General features: G+C 35.2%; 1 protein-coding gene across 2 annotated transcripts; it reads right to left on the minus strand.

Moving 5' to 3' along the window:
* Positions 1-215: 215 nt before the first annotated feature.
* LOC137835596 (BEL1-like homeodomain protein 1) lies at positions 216-5,301 on the minus strand. 2 transcript variants are annotated; one of them, XM_090302277.1, is made up of 5 exons: positions 4,995-5,301; positions 3,567-4,448; positions 2,516-2,889; positions 2,355-2,415; positions 216-1,442 (listed from the first exon to the last, which is right to left on the minus strand). In XM_090302277.1, exons 2-5 carry the CDS (start codon positions 4,398-4,400, stop codon positions 606-608), a joined length of 2,106 nt encoding a protein of 701 aa, XP_090158403.1. In that variant the 5' UTR covers positions 4,401-4,448; positions 4,995-5,301; the 3' UTR covers positions 216-605. The 2 variants fall into 2 exon arrangements, with proteins under 2 accessions (XP_090158403.1, XP_090158404.1); XM_090302278.1 differs by having other exon boundaries at positions 4,747-5,225.
* Between the last annotated feature and the right edge of the window lie 11,058 nt (positions 5,302-16,359).

Below are 16,359 nucleotides of genomic sequence, written 5' to 3' on the forward strand. Positions count from 1 at the left end.
CTTTCGCATGCATGCAACGTACTGGTAGAGTGTCAAAAGTAAATACAAGACAAATTACGCATGCCCTTCTATTCCCTCTCATGCATGTCGCCCTTTAGTATTTCATCCTTCAACCACTATTTATGTACCCAAGGCAATCCAAATAACCACATTCACCTATATATATATTATATATAGATATCATATATATTTAATATCAATATCAATATCAATCATGAAATCAAAAGAAATCTTCAATCCTTCTGGGTACCTGGCTGCATCAATACAATATACAATATATATATATATATGTTCCCTCCCCAACTTTATGGATCCTATAATTAAGCTAACTTAAATTTATGAAAGTATAATCCTATATTACTATCAATCTTTACAGGGAGCAAGCATCCCCTCCCATGCCAGGAATTTCAGTATACCAGAATCAAGATACATTTCTCAATTAGTGACTGCATGTGTCTGTGAAAACAACATATACCTCTCCATTTCTTTTCTTGAGCAGCTAGCTAAGTCTTCTGCCAAGTTAATAAGTGTCCACAGAAATTAAACACTCAGAAGTGAAAGATTTTTCTCATAAAATTTCCAATATTCTAGCTAGCCATCAGATCTCAGGCCACGAAATCAGGTAATAACTGAGCAACAAACCTCTTTCTGTTTTGAATATCAATGCTCTCATAAGTTGTTCCCGAGTGGGATGAAGGTGGAGTGTTGATAGCACAAAATTCATTCCCAGTCGTTCCCATCTCAAGTCTCCTTCCCAGATGAATATTCTGTGAGAGAAATCCATGCTGAGTTCCTGAGATAGAAAGGTTTTCATTGTGGGGAAGACCTAGTGTGAGAGAAACACCATTTCCATGGAACCTTGAAGCCAGTTGCTCAGTAGTGACGTTGAATCTGTTTCCAATGTCTTCCATGGCGAACGTTCCAAAACCCCCACCTTGGTTTGTATTGCCACTCATCAAAGGGTATCCATCTTTGTGGTGCCTTTCAATGCCAAACTTTGTGTTGGCTTCTCTAGTATTTGCATGTTCACCATTATGCTTCATTTCCATGTCCACTGAGAGGATACTACTTGGAGAATTTTGCATTTCCAAACTTCTTGGTTTGTTTGGACTCCTTTGCACGTCAGATGATCCTGCAAGATGGAAACCAGAGTGGGATTGAAGGGACCCTCCGATGGGAGACATTGAAGAATTTGTTGAGATTTCATTTGGAGAAGTGTTTTGGTTGTTGAAGCTATCTTGTTTTGATTGAAGATTATCTAGTTTAATGGCTCCTGATTCTGGTGCAACATTTGCTGTTGACCCCAATTCCTTGCTCAACTCTTTTGATCTGCTGTTTTCTGAGCCATTCGCTTGTTCATGATCCTTCATTTCTTCCAGGTACATTTCTTCAACCATTGGCTTCCACAGCCGAACCCGGGCATTGATAAACCAGTTTGACACCTGCATTAAACTTATTAGTATCAGAAACCTTTGATTTTGAGATTTACTTGTAAATTATTTAAAAACCAAAAAGAATGAAAAATTCACGTGAAAAATAAATATAACAGTATATCATAAAGTATATAGTTTTAATTTTTATTTTGTAAGCTAAAATAATGAATTTGGGGGAGAAAATACGGATCTGTTGTTCTGGATTATTGTCATGGGAAAATAGTAAGTTTCACCCTATTTTAGACTGAAAGATGAAAGTGTCAGGAAGAAGAAAAAAAAAGTAGAGAGAAAATAATAAATTTGACAACAATAAGAAATAAAAACAAAATAATGTGAAAATGATAAATAAATAAACAAAGGATATTTTGATAAATATAGAATCATTTGCCAACCTATTTATATGGGTATTATGGTTTCTAGAAAAAATAGTAAATATAAAGTGCTGGTATAAATTTATTGGGTAGAAAATATATGATTTTCCTAGTTCATATTTGTGTTTGTAATCACCCTTTTATTCTTTAGCCTCTGAACTGATTCTAAAACTCCACCATTAAGTTCTCAAAAAGAATTTCATCATGTATGGCATGATTTACACATTGAAGTAAAACTGCAGTATTGTTTACATTATTTCTGATCAAAATCATCCACCAACACTTAAATTGTTACCCGACACCTAGAAAGAGAAAGAATAAAGGGAAGGGCAATATTGTTTCAAAAAACAATATAAATATATAAGATATTATTATTTAATAAGAAAAAGTAATGGGTGAATGTTAATAAAGCAGTTGATTTATAAAACAACTATTTAAAAAAGGTAAGATAAAATTATGGGCTATCTCAAAAGCTTTGAAGAAAAAGTAAATATTTTTCAAACTCAAATCACACCAATGAAAAGCTTTGATAATCCTTGATGAAACATACCTGGCTTCTAGCCAGTCCAGTTTGTTTAGCAAGCATGGCTTTATCTGAGTCCTTTGGATAGCTGCAGGTCACAGTTAGAAGCAGTTATAAGTTGATGCGAAGAATATGCAATACCTAAAATAAAAGTAGTAATACAAAACGCAAGGCTAATTGTAACATACGGGTGAAGAAAATGCTCAAAAAGCCAAGCTCGAAGAATGGAAACGGCTCGTTCTGGAAGGCCTCTTTGTGGCCTCCATGCATTGGGTTGAATCATTCCTAGCTGCTGCAGTGCCCTTTGTTGCCTAAGATGGTGATCAACATACCTAAGCCTTGACCCTTCTACTTTCACTCCTAAGCAATCATCTTCACCCAATGTCTTGCTCGTGGCTTTGATTTGTGCAGAGATTGCATCTTTCAGGCACCGGAATTGCTTTGAGATAGTCTTTAGGGCAAGGGCAGTGTAAGATTTTGCCGCCCCATAACCCGCAGCTTGCTCAAATGATGATACCACAATTTGCATTTGGTGGTGATATTGCCTGTACCTTTGTTCCACCTGCAGGTTTTTAAATAAATAAAAATTTAGTTAGAATCATGTGATCATACAGATAACATGTATGTAATTAAAGTGCACCTAATTAAAAAGTTAGAAGGGCTGTTAAGATGAATTATGAAACGAGACAAGGTATATAGTAAGGTAATTGGAGGCTTATAAGTTATAAACTATAAAGTTTGTAATTTAACTGTCTACGACTTCCTCAATCCGAATGTATAAAGGGTTCTGCAACTGTGCGGATTGTCATGGATAAATGCTGAAACTGACCCAACTGGGTCCAAACACAAATTATTCTCTGACAGTACTCATCAGACCAGATTACTTTTCCTGCCAGTTTACTTTCCTCTCTACACATAATTTCAGGGTACAGGAGAAAGAACTGAAAACGAGAGACAGCATTACTGTCAATTTCACTGACCCTCTGCCACTGTCACATTCTTGATTATTGCATCCTCCAAAAGCTGAATATCGTACTAGTACATAATTTTCCAATTACTGAATCACCAACACAGACCGAATAATAACTCATAAAACCAAACCAAACCACAACACGCTTAACCGATTACTTAATTATAGTGCTTCCACAAGATCAAACACACACTCATATATTATATATATACGCACACTATTGCATGAAGAGTAAAAATCACTATGCGTAATAGTAACCAAATTATTACCTCATCCAGCATGTTGACGAGCTTGGACTTCTTCATCTGAAGTTCTTGCCTCTGGGCGGTGCTGAGTTCAACCATTTGCTTCCCTGCACTGTTTTCGCCTCCACCACTTGAACCAGCACCAGCACCAGAATTTGTAGATTCTTTATTCGCTTTCACCTTCTCTGAGAACTTTTCATCTTTGTAGATTCCTTTTCCTACGTTAACAACTTCATCCAGAAGCTCCTGCGTCGCTTTCAGATACTTCGACCCCAAAATCAGGCCGGAAACTCCTGTCGACGCAGCCGATGTCGGCGAGTTCCCAGTTCCGGCGACGTGGCCCTGTCCGGCAATCTCAAGCTCTCCAGAAACTGACCTGAAATTTGTTTGCTGTGAGGAAAGGCTGAGAGACAACCCCTGCTGACTGGGCCGCCGGAAACCGCCGCCGCCAGAGCTGCTAGAAGGCGTTCCAGGTTGATCAACCCCCGAACCCCAGAGGTTATAGGGAACGCGAGGGGCGGTGGAGGAGGCTCCGCCGGAGAAGCCGTGGAAGGCGGCGATATTTTCCCCAAACAAAGACTGTCGGGTGTGAGCGTGTTCATCGGAATTTCCGGATCCAAGGACGTTTGACACGCCGTGAATAACTTGGTGGTGGTGGTTGGCGGCAGGTGATACCGGAGGCGCGTGGGTGAGACTCGCGAGGTTGAGCGCGTTGGTAGCGTTGGGATTGACGAGAAGTGTTGGGTGGTGCGGCGCGTCAGCATAAGGTACGTAAGACGGGTTCATAAGGTAAAGCGTTTGCAAGCCATCTGCAGAAGATTGAATCTCCGAAGTGCTTCCATGAAAGTACGTCGCCATGTTACGCTTTTGCTCTTGTATTCTATTTTCTCTCTCCCCTCAGTGACACTGTCACAACACAACAACAACAACAACTTTCTATTATTAGCCTTTCAATTCAATTCATCATCCTTTTCCAGGATCTCTATATATAGACACATATATTCTTATCACTTTGATCTTGAATAGCCCATTATGCATGTATATTGAAAAGTTATGTTGGATTAACACACAAGCTTCCTCCACCAATGTTGGGGGTTTGATTAAATTAAATTAAATTTCTCGTTTGTTTGTTACAGATCCTGAAAAACAAAAGCCAAACAGGCAGCCTCGGAAGCTGTGTTAGAGAATCCTAGAAACTGTGTACCTTAAAATTGGGAAAATCAATCTGGACAAGTAAACAACAATTTAACATATGACAGATGGAGGAGGTGAAAAGGAAGTTGTATCCTTGGATGATTGTTGATGGGAAAAGTGAAAAGTGATGATGAAATGATATGAAATTACAAAAAATATATAAAAATAGAGAAATGGAAACAGATCCCGTGGGGGAGGAATCACATGAATATAGGTGAGAAGAAATTAACTAAGGAGTTGGGTGTGTTGTGTTCGTACCATTTGGTGAGTTAATAAATGGATTGAGGAAGATAAGAGAAGATAAGAAGGTAGAAAGGTGCTATCTAGATAGAGAAAGTGTCCTTCATCGCGGGGTAGAGGATGAAGATAAAAGGGTGGTTCGATGGATCCGTTTTGGTTTGAGTTGGGAGAGCTTGAGGTTGATTTATGGCTTCTTGCTTCCTCCTGTCATCACTATTCTCTGCAACTCTCTGTCTGTCTTCTCCAGACGGAAATTCTATATATATAAACTTTTTTAATATTTAAAATAGGCAGATGAGTGATGAGTGGTCACTGCTGAGATTGTGGTCCTATTTATTTCAATAATGGTAATTAAATAGGCTTAAAATTAATATCACTCTAATTGCTTTTATTTGAAACAATAATAGATACTTCAAAAGTGTTTTAGCTACAAGATCTATAGTTTTTTAAGTCAGAAGTGGGTCCTATTTTTTTTTTTTATCTATGTTCTATATTGTTTTTAATTATTAATATAATTTCATTAAACTCAAAATTTATATTAAAGATATATTTTTTTTTAATTAAGTTTGATTATAGGTAAAGTCTTATCTTAAAGATCAAAATTTTATTAGTAATGTTAATAAATCAATCCTAGACTGATTGAACATGATTCATGATCTCATCTAATTTTAGGTTTGAGACTCTAAGTTTAAATGTTTAACTATATATTTAGAATACAATCGATTAAGTATAAGTGTTTCGTCGATGTTAAAATTTAATTATACTATCTTTGATATTGATCATGTTTTTTAACATACACTATTTAATTCTCACAAAGCGAAGGTTAGAAAAATCCAGCTCAAAGTATTTTGTTTGCTAAAGGTCTCCCTTAGATTTAGCTACCACAAATCCTCTCATGCATTTATTCCAAAATCCAATCAGCTCTTGACATTCAGGATCTCCATACTTTCTTAAATCACCAATCGATGATTTTTCGACTTCTTCATACTCGCTAATTTTGATAAGAGATTGACTTTTGCATTCTGACCCCTAGGGACATATATCAAATTAAAACTTTCACAAAAATGAGTCATCTATCTTACCTTTGCCAAATATTTGAACAATGAGGATCCCTCACTTTAAAATTCCCTGTCAACTGTTCTATTACTCTCACGTTTCATGTTAGACACATTTCAATAATCAATCATAACAACATTTAAGACCCTTCAAAGTAATTTTAGTCCCACTTACTTTCAAATTAGAAGTGTTGCCTACCAACAAGATCCATCTAGGCTCTACCTCCAAACTCCCCCGAGATTTCTTGTTTACCGAGAACGTCAATTCAACCACAAAATCTGCAAGTGCCTTCACTGGCCTCTTAATTCATAATTTATGTTGTATTCCGACAATTCTACAACTCATTTCATTATCCTCCCAACCAAATATTTTTTTTTGCAATACCTGCCTAATAGGAAAATCAGTTTTCACCACAATCTTAAAAGTTTGAAAGTAGTACCTCAACTCTCGTGTCGTAATTACTTTTGTCAAGTGACCTTCTTCAATTTTTTGATATTTGACATTCGATCCTTGAAGAGTTCTACTAACAAAATAAACTCGCCCCTTCTGCTTCTCGATTTCTTGCACTAGATCTATGTTGACTACTTGTTGAGTTATACAAAGATACAACAACATAAGTAAACTCACAATTGGTTTTGTCAAGATTAGAGGATGCACGAGAACCTCCTTTAACTTGCGGAAAGTCAGGTCACGTTCCTTTCGACCTTATAAACCTATCATATCTCTTTAAACACTAGAAATAAGGATAGCCCGTATCTTTCACAACAACAATAAACCTCACAATTGAAGTCAACCTTGTTATCAACTACTATACCTCCTTAATGGTACTCAGACTATCCATGTTAATTATAGTCGATCACTTCTCTGGATTAACTTTTATTCCCCTTTAGGTCGATACCCAGAAGCTTCCTTATTCTCACCCCAAACACATATTTCCAGAGTTCAACTTTAGTTGATACTTCCCTACCACTTAGACGAACTCTTCCAAATCATCAATATGATTAATCAACTACTTAGATTTCAGCACCATATCATCCACATAAACTTATACTTTACAAGCAAACGTATTATTCAAAATACAATATACGATCCACCAATTTCTGATAAGTTATCACTTAATATTCTTTTGAACGAAAGATATCACTTAAAAACAATAATTCAACATGTCTCCCATAAACATTGTTTTCTCTTCATTCATAGGGTGTATTCTGACTTGATTGTACCTTGAATATGCATCCATAAAGCTTCAACCTCACATCTTGAGGCTCCACCTACCAACAAATCAATATTCAATAAAGCATATGCATCTTTTGAACATGCCTTCTTCATTTTCCATTAGACTTTTTAACCAACACCACATTAGATAACACGAATGGATATTAAATTTCTTTTATATGACCCACATTTTTTAATTTCTCCACCTCCCTCGAAATAACCTCCATTTTTTCCTCTCTCAACTTTCTTCTCATTTGCACCACCGATTTAGTCCTAGAATCCATTACGAACCTATGTCACAAAATATTTGGGTTAATCCCATTCATATAAGATGTCAACCAAGCAAACACACTAACATCTCCTTTAAACACTCCACCAATCCTCGTTCAAACTCCCGTTCCAAACTACCACCAATCGACACTTTCCATTTTCTAATTTCACCTTTTTGAGTTCTCCTTCTTCATAATCTACCCCTAGGTCGAAATCCAACTCTAACATATTAATATTATCCCTCTTATCCTCTTGATAAGACTTCCTTTTATTTCTCAAACTTCCTTCATAACATTTTTTTTGCCACCTACTTATTCACTTTTTTAACACCAACCAACCCTTTATTGATTGGATACTTTAATTTAAGATGAACACTAGAAGCCAATGCTTCCAACCTATTCAAGATGGGTCATTCCAATAATATATTGTAAGGTAAAGGTGCATTTACGAACACATACTTGATCATGTTTGTTTTTGCAAGATCTCCCTCCTTTAAAGTCATTTGTATCTCCACATGCCCACAAACTTGAACATGTTCTCTAGAAAAACCAACCAAAAATCATTAAAAGGTTTGAAATCATTCATTGGAATCCCTAGTCCCACAAATGCATCCTAAAAAATCACATTTGTGGAACTTACTTGATAAACTAGAACTTTATGCACCTTTTGACTCTCCATTATTATTGATACAACTATCTCGTGCGAGAACACATCCCTCAAATCCTCTTAAAAAAAACTTAAAGTAATAGTTTCAACTTTTTTTTCTACTAGGGTCAGTACAAAAAGATCATACTTTTTACGATCCAAACTCAATAATCAGTCCCCTGAAAATCCACCATAAATCAAGTTAACTTCTTCCATTGTTGGTGTCTCATGCTTTTTCTCTCCATGATCATTATCATCTTTTCAACTAGGCTTAGAACTTCACACTCTAAAAATCTCCAATAGTCCTTGCTTCAATAATTTTTTTGTCTGTCATGACAATGTAAAACAATTATGTGTCATGCCCAAATGCCTTATGAAAATAACACCAAGCATCCCTATTTGGACCAACCTGTCGATTTTGAATTATGTGGAAAGCATAACAACTTCACAACATTTACATCCCTCACCAACTCCTTCTAAACACATTTATCTTAGAGAAGTCTGGATTCATTTCCCTCTTCTATTTAACACTTGACCTGAGTCTTATGACTTATATTGTCTTCTTTCTTCTCTATTTCTCATCCTTTAATTTTTTCTTGATCTACTCTCTTGAAATGACCAGTGTGACACATTAACCCCTTCATATCTTTTTTCATCTTTTCTTTTTTTAATCTTAAACTCTCCAGCTTCAATATATGAAGTTGCACAAAGTTTAATCTCCGACATATCCTCTGGCTTTCTTGAAACCAAGGATTCCCTGAAAGGCTAGACTTGAAGCCCTTTTACAAATGCATCTACAAATATTCTTTCATTTGGTTGAGCAATTTGCACAAAAAATTCACAAAAATGCCCCAAAAATTGTTTCAAAGATTCTTTCTTTTCTTGTTTCACATAAAAAAGACCTCCTACTTTCAAATGTTTAACTTTATTCACTAAAAAAATGTGTGATAAAGAGTCTTGAGAAAATCTCAAAAGGCGTAATGGCATCTTCAGGAAGATTGGTGAACCAATCTAAAGCCATTCTTGCCAACGTTCCAACAAACATTTTACATCATATTACATTCGACATATTAACATTTGAGCTCAAAAAGTTTGGACATGAGCATTTGAATCTTGTCTTCCTAAGAACATACTAATTTTGGGAACCACGTAATTAGGTGGTATGGGTTCCATGAAAATTTCATTTAAAAAAGGTTTAAAATCTTGATAAGCCTCCTCTTGATTTCGAACATCGACCAACTGATTTCTAATTACTTGTTGCACCTCTTCATTTTTTTTCTTCTAAATTGGTCTTAAATTTGAAGTGAATCATTCAACACCTCTCGTGTACTCTTCTAGACTCTTCCACCCTCTCCTCATTTTGTCTTCTCATTTCCTCCATCATGACCATCATATTTTGTAAAGAATTGGGCATTTTCTTTTCCTCTCCATTAGCCATCGTCTTTCTTGTTGTTCACATTTCAAAAAATGATGCAATATTAGTTTACCAGCCCCACAATGATCGTAAAAAATGTTCTAGTCAAGAGTAGGTCTGAGAGCATTCAATGTGTCGTCTTTCTTTTACCTTATCTCTCCTTTATATGGTTCAATTTTCTTGTATTTGTTTCATTGTTATGACCATATCATGTGCTATTTGCTATCCATATTTACTTGTTAACCTAAATATTAGATTTTATCCTCTTGTAAAATTAGAAACTACTTAGAACATAAGAGTGTAGCTTTAATGAAAAAAAAAATGTCTAAGAATATCTTTTCATAATCTTTTAAAACAAACGTAATTTAGAAAAATAAAAGAGGTCAAATCAAGGTAAATAACATTCTAAAATTCAATCAAATAAAACACTTTATACCACAAACATGTATCTGTCAAATCGCATTACATATCATGTTTAGATTTCTCTGTCTTCTCTCTTTTTCTGTCAAGCCTCAAATAACTTACAGTGTGTATACATATTTATCCTAAAGGAAAACTTCGTTGACATAGTGCACTTTGTTTGATTAAAAAAAATCAAAACCCCATCGCCTCCAAACCACACACTTAAACAAAAAAAAAATGAATTTAATTAAGATGTCACGATTACGTATATCTTGTTACAACTTTATAAACCGATCGAGTGACATAATTATTAAACCCCAATAGAGAAATTTAAGTAAATAAAAGAGCAGGATAGGATTGGAGATGAATTGGTTTTGTGTGTTTGAGTGGATATTTTGTTTGTCCGTATTTTTTTTTCAAAAGTAAGTTTTTACATCCTTATTTACGTAAAGGATTGTTGATTTTTTTTTTATATATGAATTTTTACCTAATCTTCTTACACTCGTTTTAAATTCATTTTTTATTTTTTTAATAACAGTTTATTAAAAAAATTATTAAATAACAATTAAATTTAGAGATTAAAAATAATTAGTCACTATATATTGACTAAATTAGATACTATTTTTGAGAATACAAAATTATTGGTATCTAAAGTAGTTTATATTATTAACAAATCATACTATTTGCTTGGTAAAGTTGCTCGATTGGTAGAGTTGCTTGATGGTTGAACTTTAATTTTGTTCTTCCATAGATATTAATATATTTAAATATTTATTGGTGTCTTTTATTTTATAATTATAAACATTCAAAATTATTAACTTAAAATTATTTATTTCAGGCATTAGATATGGAGGTGGTGATCCATCACATAATCAAGTAATAGAATCAAGTGCTACTAATTAGGGATGAACAATGTGTGTTTTAATTTTAAATGATGTATCAATTTTTGAACAATTATTTGTGTTTTAATTTTAAATTATGTATCAACTTTTGAACAATATTATGTGTGTTTTAATTTTCAAAACAATGAATGAATGCTTATAACTTTATATATTATTTCATTTTATTAATATTTTATTTTTTTTATTATGAAAATATATTATGTTTAGTTTAATTGTAAAAGTCAAATTATAAAAAAGTGGTGGCTAAATTGCATTTATTTAGAATTAAAATTACTTCAGTTGAAATTGACGTATTATTTTTATAATTTTATTATAATATTGACTATTAAAAACGTCACATTATACTCTATACAATGACGCTAAAATCTGTTTTAATGAATTAAATTTCAACAGGTATGACTGACATTATTTACATATAAAAGCTGTCACTTTAAAAAATTGTTAAAGTGACCGGTGTTACAATAGATAGTGTAAGACCGAGACATTAAACTTTGTGACATTTATAAACGCTAGTTTATACAAAATAACCTCCATTTTATAAATAATTTTTTTTAGTGTAAGAGTAATTAATATAAAATCATGTGAACTACAGAAACGTCCCCACAAATGTTGCATTACACCAATGAATTATTATCTTTGCTTGGAAAGGTAAAAGAAAAAGTTGGTTTCAATTAATTGCGCTGTCGATCCCTTAAATATATGCTTCTAGTTAATTTTTGCAGATTACAACATGTCTGGGTATTTTTCTTAATTACTCAATCACATTCATATCCATTCCTTAACAGAGAAAAAGTTAAAAACAAGAATGATTTAAGAAGAAAAAAAGAGATTCATAACTAATTTTATATTATTGTTTATAAGAAAAATAGCCCAAATAGCTAAACATGTATTGAAAAAAATATTTTTTCATGTTTATTTAGAAATTTTCATCACTGAAATAGTGTATAATTTTTTGGACAAGTTTATATCTCTATCTAACACTTAGATGAGATAAGAGTGCTCACGAGAATTATAATATTATTCTATTACGTATGCACATGACTTTTATGTTGTTTAAAATGTTAAAATTTTATTAATTCTTTTTTTTTTATAAAAAGTAAAGAATCCATACTAAGTTGAATCTACAGATAGGGAGTGGTTTTTTTTTTATCAGCAATGAATAAATAAAATTTAGGGGATACTTCAGGGGTATCCCAACCCATATACAGTAACCAGAAGTGGACTTCCTATATCGTCCACAAAAGAAACTCTCCTTTATGGTTGGAGCAGAACAACCTTAAAGTGAGAAAACCAAACCCAAAAATATAACCAACAGGTTACCTCACAGCAACATTCAACTTTACCGAAACATCCAGAACCGAGGCCACCTACATTCACCTCGCCAAGCGACGAGTTACCCATGCATGTTGCATAACTTCGACGACCACTGCCTACACACATGTGGAGAAACCGTTTCATCGACCGGCGATCATGTTGACCTTTGCATAACTTCGACGACCACCGACTACGCACGCATGGAGATCACCGTTTCATCGACCGACGATCATGTTGACCTTGTATAACTTCGGCGACCACCGACTACACACATATGGAGAACGTCGCTTCATCGATCGGCGATCATGTTGACCTATGGAGAACGCCGCTTCATCAACCGGCGATCATGTTGACCTTTGCATACCTTCGGCGACCACCGACTACGCACATGGAGATCGCCGTTTCATCGACCGACGATCATGTTGACTTCAGCAACCTCCGACTACACACATATGGAGAACGCCGCTTCATCGATCGGCGATCATGTTGACCTATGGAGAACGCCGCTTCATCAACCTGCGATCATGTTGACCTTTGCATACCTTCGGCGACCACCGACTACGCACGCATGGAGATCGCCGTTTCATCAACCGGCGGTCATGTTGACCTTTGCATAACTTCGACGACCACCGACTACGCACGCATGGAGATCGCCGTTTCATCGACCGGCGGTCATGTTGACCTTTGCATAACTTCGACGACCACCGACTACGCACGCATGGAGATCGCCGTTTCATCGACCGGCGATCATGTTGACCTTGTATAACTTCGGCGAATCACACAGCCTAGCACATGGCGGAAGTTGCCTCATACAAACCTTGCTGGATTTGAATCTGCACTCATCAGTGAATACCTACAACATATCATGGCCCCTTCTTGCAACGTTTCCCCCTTCAAAACCCTATACCTTCCTCTAGATTCAGCACCGCATCGAATCAGATATGCCCCCATTAAAATCTACAGTTGGGCCAAGACCATAACTCTCAATTAGGGAGGCATCTTAGCCTTTTCAACCCCTCACCGACCTGGCTAAGCTCCCTCAACCCTCTCTTCTTTGTGCTAATAAACCCCTGCAGCTATTTTTGCTCCACCTGCTACCTTCGTCACACCGAGAAGCTGCCTTCCACCCCACTTACTTAAAGCATGTGATGCATACCATTGAATTTAGGATCCAATCCACTAAAGAGTAAGTGAAAGAGTTTGATTTATGTTTTAACCATAACCATGCTTTGATTTGGGCTTTTTGGAACATCTCCTCTGCATCTACTACTCCCTGCTTAAACACCACCTCATTCCTTTGATCCCATATACTCCTCACAATTGCTGCCCAAACTCCACTCCATACCAGATTTTGTTTATAATTAACATGGTACAAATGGAAGCTCTCAAAGTTGATCTTTATGTCATTATGTTGGACAATCACTATACCAATCCATCTGAAGCACATCGACCATACACTCAGCGCATGTTTACATTCCATAAAGAGGTGTTGACTGGATTCTATCTTGGTCTGACAGAGTGCACAAAGTGGGTTACTCAACACCACCCCTTTCCTACTCAACCTCTCTCGAGTTGGTAGCCTATCCAACAGGGCCCTCCATGCCGTGGTCACCACATTAGGGAAAGCTTTAGCCTTCCAAAGAAGATTAAACACCCCAGGGTATGGCCCTCTTCCTTGGTGAGCCAAACAATCATATGCAGAACTTACGGTAAAACACCTTTCATCTTTACTCCCCCACGTATGCCCATCCTTCTCCTCTCGTTTCAGCCTGATCGTAGCCAAGTGTTCTAACATTTCTTCTTCCAGCTTGGATTCCCACTCAAATCTTGCACGTCTCCACCTTAAATTCCACCTCCAAATCACATCGTCCCACCTACCAGCCTCTTCCACCTTATGCCCTTGATTCAGAGACAGAGAAAAAAGCCTAGGAAACATATTTTTAAGGCTAGAATTCCCAGTCCAGACATCCTCCCAAACAGATAGGGAGTGGTTATTGGGACAAATTTTTACCCTCTTTGCCAACAATAAATAGAGACTACCCAACACTTGTATTTTGAATGCAAAATTACTTGTCAAGTTTGGAATTTATGTTTAAGGTGAATTGAAATTTCAAATGTGATGCATAACACTATTTTTGGATTTTTTTTATCAATTTAGTTGTCTAGGATTAAGTAATAAGCAAAACTTAGTATGGAAATCTATGTGGACAACTATGATGTCAGAAATTTGGGATTATAGAAATATAGTTGTATATAGAAATGAAATATATGATGGGGAGAAAATTTTTAGTGTAGCACAAATCAAAGAGTGGATATGGATCACACATTTGAATAAAAATTTGTCGTTTTTACATGTCCAATATGGAGCTTAAGTCCAATAACATGTTACAAATTATCTAAATTCTGCTCTTCATTGGGGGCTCTAAATATATATTTTATTTGCTCACTTGATTTAAGGTATCTGTTCACAAGTAATTAAAATGCAAACATTTATAAAATTTGTTTTAAATCTCAACAATGACATGTGGATATGGAGGTAGAATTTCACTCTAGGAAACGACCTACACTTTGCTAGCCATTATTTTCTCCTGGACAGGAAATCAGTTATAGGAGTGGGCAAATCATAAAAGTTCAGGAGGTCGAAAAGGACCAGTGTCAACTGTTTATACCTTAGACAAATAAGTGGATTATCTGTTTGAAGGGCAGTTGAAAACAAATAAAATTGATTTTAGCAGTTCACTCTGGGTTGGATGTTTTTTGGGCTTAACAACAATACAACTTGGTAATAGCAATGTAAATATGCCTATATGCAGTATCTATGATGTGAATTATATCTTAGATAAGTCTTTTTGGGAGAACTGTGTAACTGAACTAGGGTGACGTGAGATCATGATTTTTTTTTAAGTTATCAATGAAAATCATAAAAGTTTAGGAGGTCGAAAGGCACCCATGTCAACTCTGTTTACCTTAAACAAATATGGAGATTGTATGTTTGAAGGACAATGGAAAACAAACAATTAGTTGTGCACCCTAGTCCGAAAGTTTATTTTGGCTTAACAACAATACATCTTAGAAGTCATAGCAATGTGGTGGTGCTCAAAGTTTGAAGATAAAACTAAACTCATGTTCTCTTTGCTTACAAAAAACAATTTGTAAATATAGTCATATGCACTATCTATGAGGTGAATTATATCTTAGATGAACCTTTTTGGGGATAACTGTATAACTGAACTAAGATGAAATGATGTCATGTTTTTGTGAAGTTATCCTTTTTTGAAAAGGTTAGTCTTTTTATATTACAAAAATTTCCTCATTATGTACATGACTTTGTATATGAGTAGGATACTTCATGTACCCTTTTATATATATATATATATATATATATATATATATATATATATATATATATATTCTATATAAGCACCCTTATGTTTTTTTATTTATTTATTTTGTGTTAATTATAAAGAAAAACAAAATATTTGTTGTTCTTGCAAGGGTCTAGATATAATCTTCTTTCTTATGATGTTATTGACTTCTCGGTCTTCTTTCTCGATGTGAGCTCTCGGTCTGGGCTTTCGGCTTGGACTTAGACTTGGATATGATTTGTAGACTCTCACTTCTCTGGGCTAGGTCATCTAGATCTCTCGGTTCTTGGTCTCGGTCTCCTCTCACGGATGAGTGTGTACCTGAAAGGTGCTCCGATGCCAAAGTTAAAATTGGTACTAGTTAATTATCAGATAAATTCACTCTACTTACCTCTTGAGTTTATCACCTATTTATAGTACTTTCTTATTGGGCTTAAAACCTAGTTGAACTTTTACTCTTTGCACCTGATCTTCTTTAAACACACCCCTTATGTTTTGGACCCTTTAGATGAACTTTGCCACAATGATTATTTATTTATTTAAATTTTACCTTTCAGTTAATTTTTTAACTTTCCTATCGGTCCACCTCTCGCCTGTAAACACTACATTTTCTATCTTAATTTTGGAATGGAACTCATTAATAATTTCGAAACTACACATGCATATATGTTTAGCCAAAATAATGTTTATGACCAAAGCTTTCTCAAATGAATAACAAATCTCTCGCTCATTCTACGATTAATATGAAAATATAATTAACAAAGAAACTTATAACACAAACATTCTCCCTAAACATATTC

Source organism: Phaseolus vulgaris, chromosome 5 (genome assembly GCF_051622355.1).
Source record: "Phaseolus vulgaris cultivar YP4 chromosome 5, ASM5162235v1, whole genome shotgun sequence".
NCBI classification, from domain to species: domain Eukaryota; kingdom Viridiplantae; phylum Streptophyta; class Magnoliopsida; order Fabales; family Fabaceae; genus Phaseolus; species Phaseolus vulgaris.

What these genes read in the sequence shown, in the direction of transcription:
- LOC137835596 (XM_090302277.1), bottom strand. Translation starts at nt 4,400, where the DNA reads ATGGCGACGTACTTTCATGGAAGCACTTCGGAGATTCAATCTTCTGCA. An exon ending in TCGTCAACATGCTGGATGAG is followed by an intron (nt 2,890 to 3,566) that starts GTAATAATTTGG and finishes AAAAACCTGCAG; the next exon opens with GTGGAACAAAGGTACAGGCA. An exon ending in CTGGACTGGCTAGAAGCCAG is followed by an intron (nt 1,443 to 2,354) that starts GTATGTTTCATC and finishes AGTTTAATGCAG; the next exon opens with GTGTCAAACTGGTTTATCAA.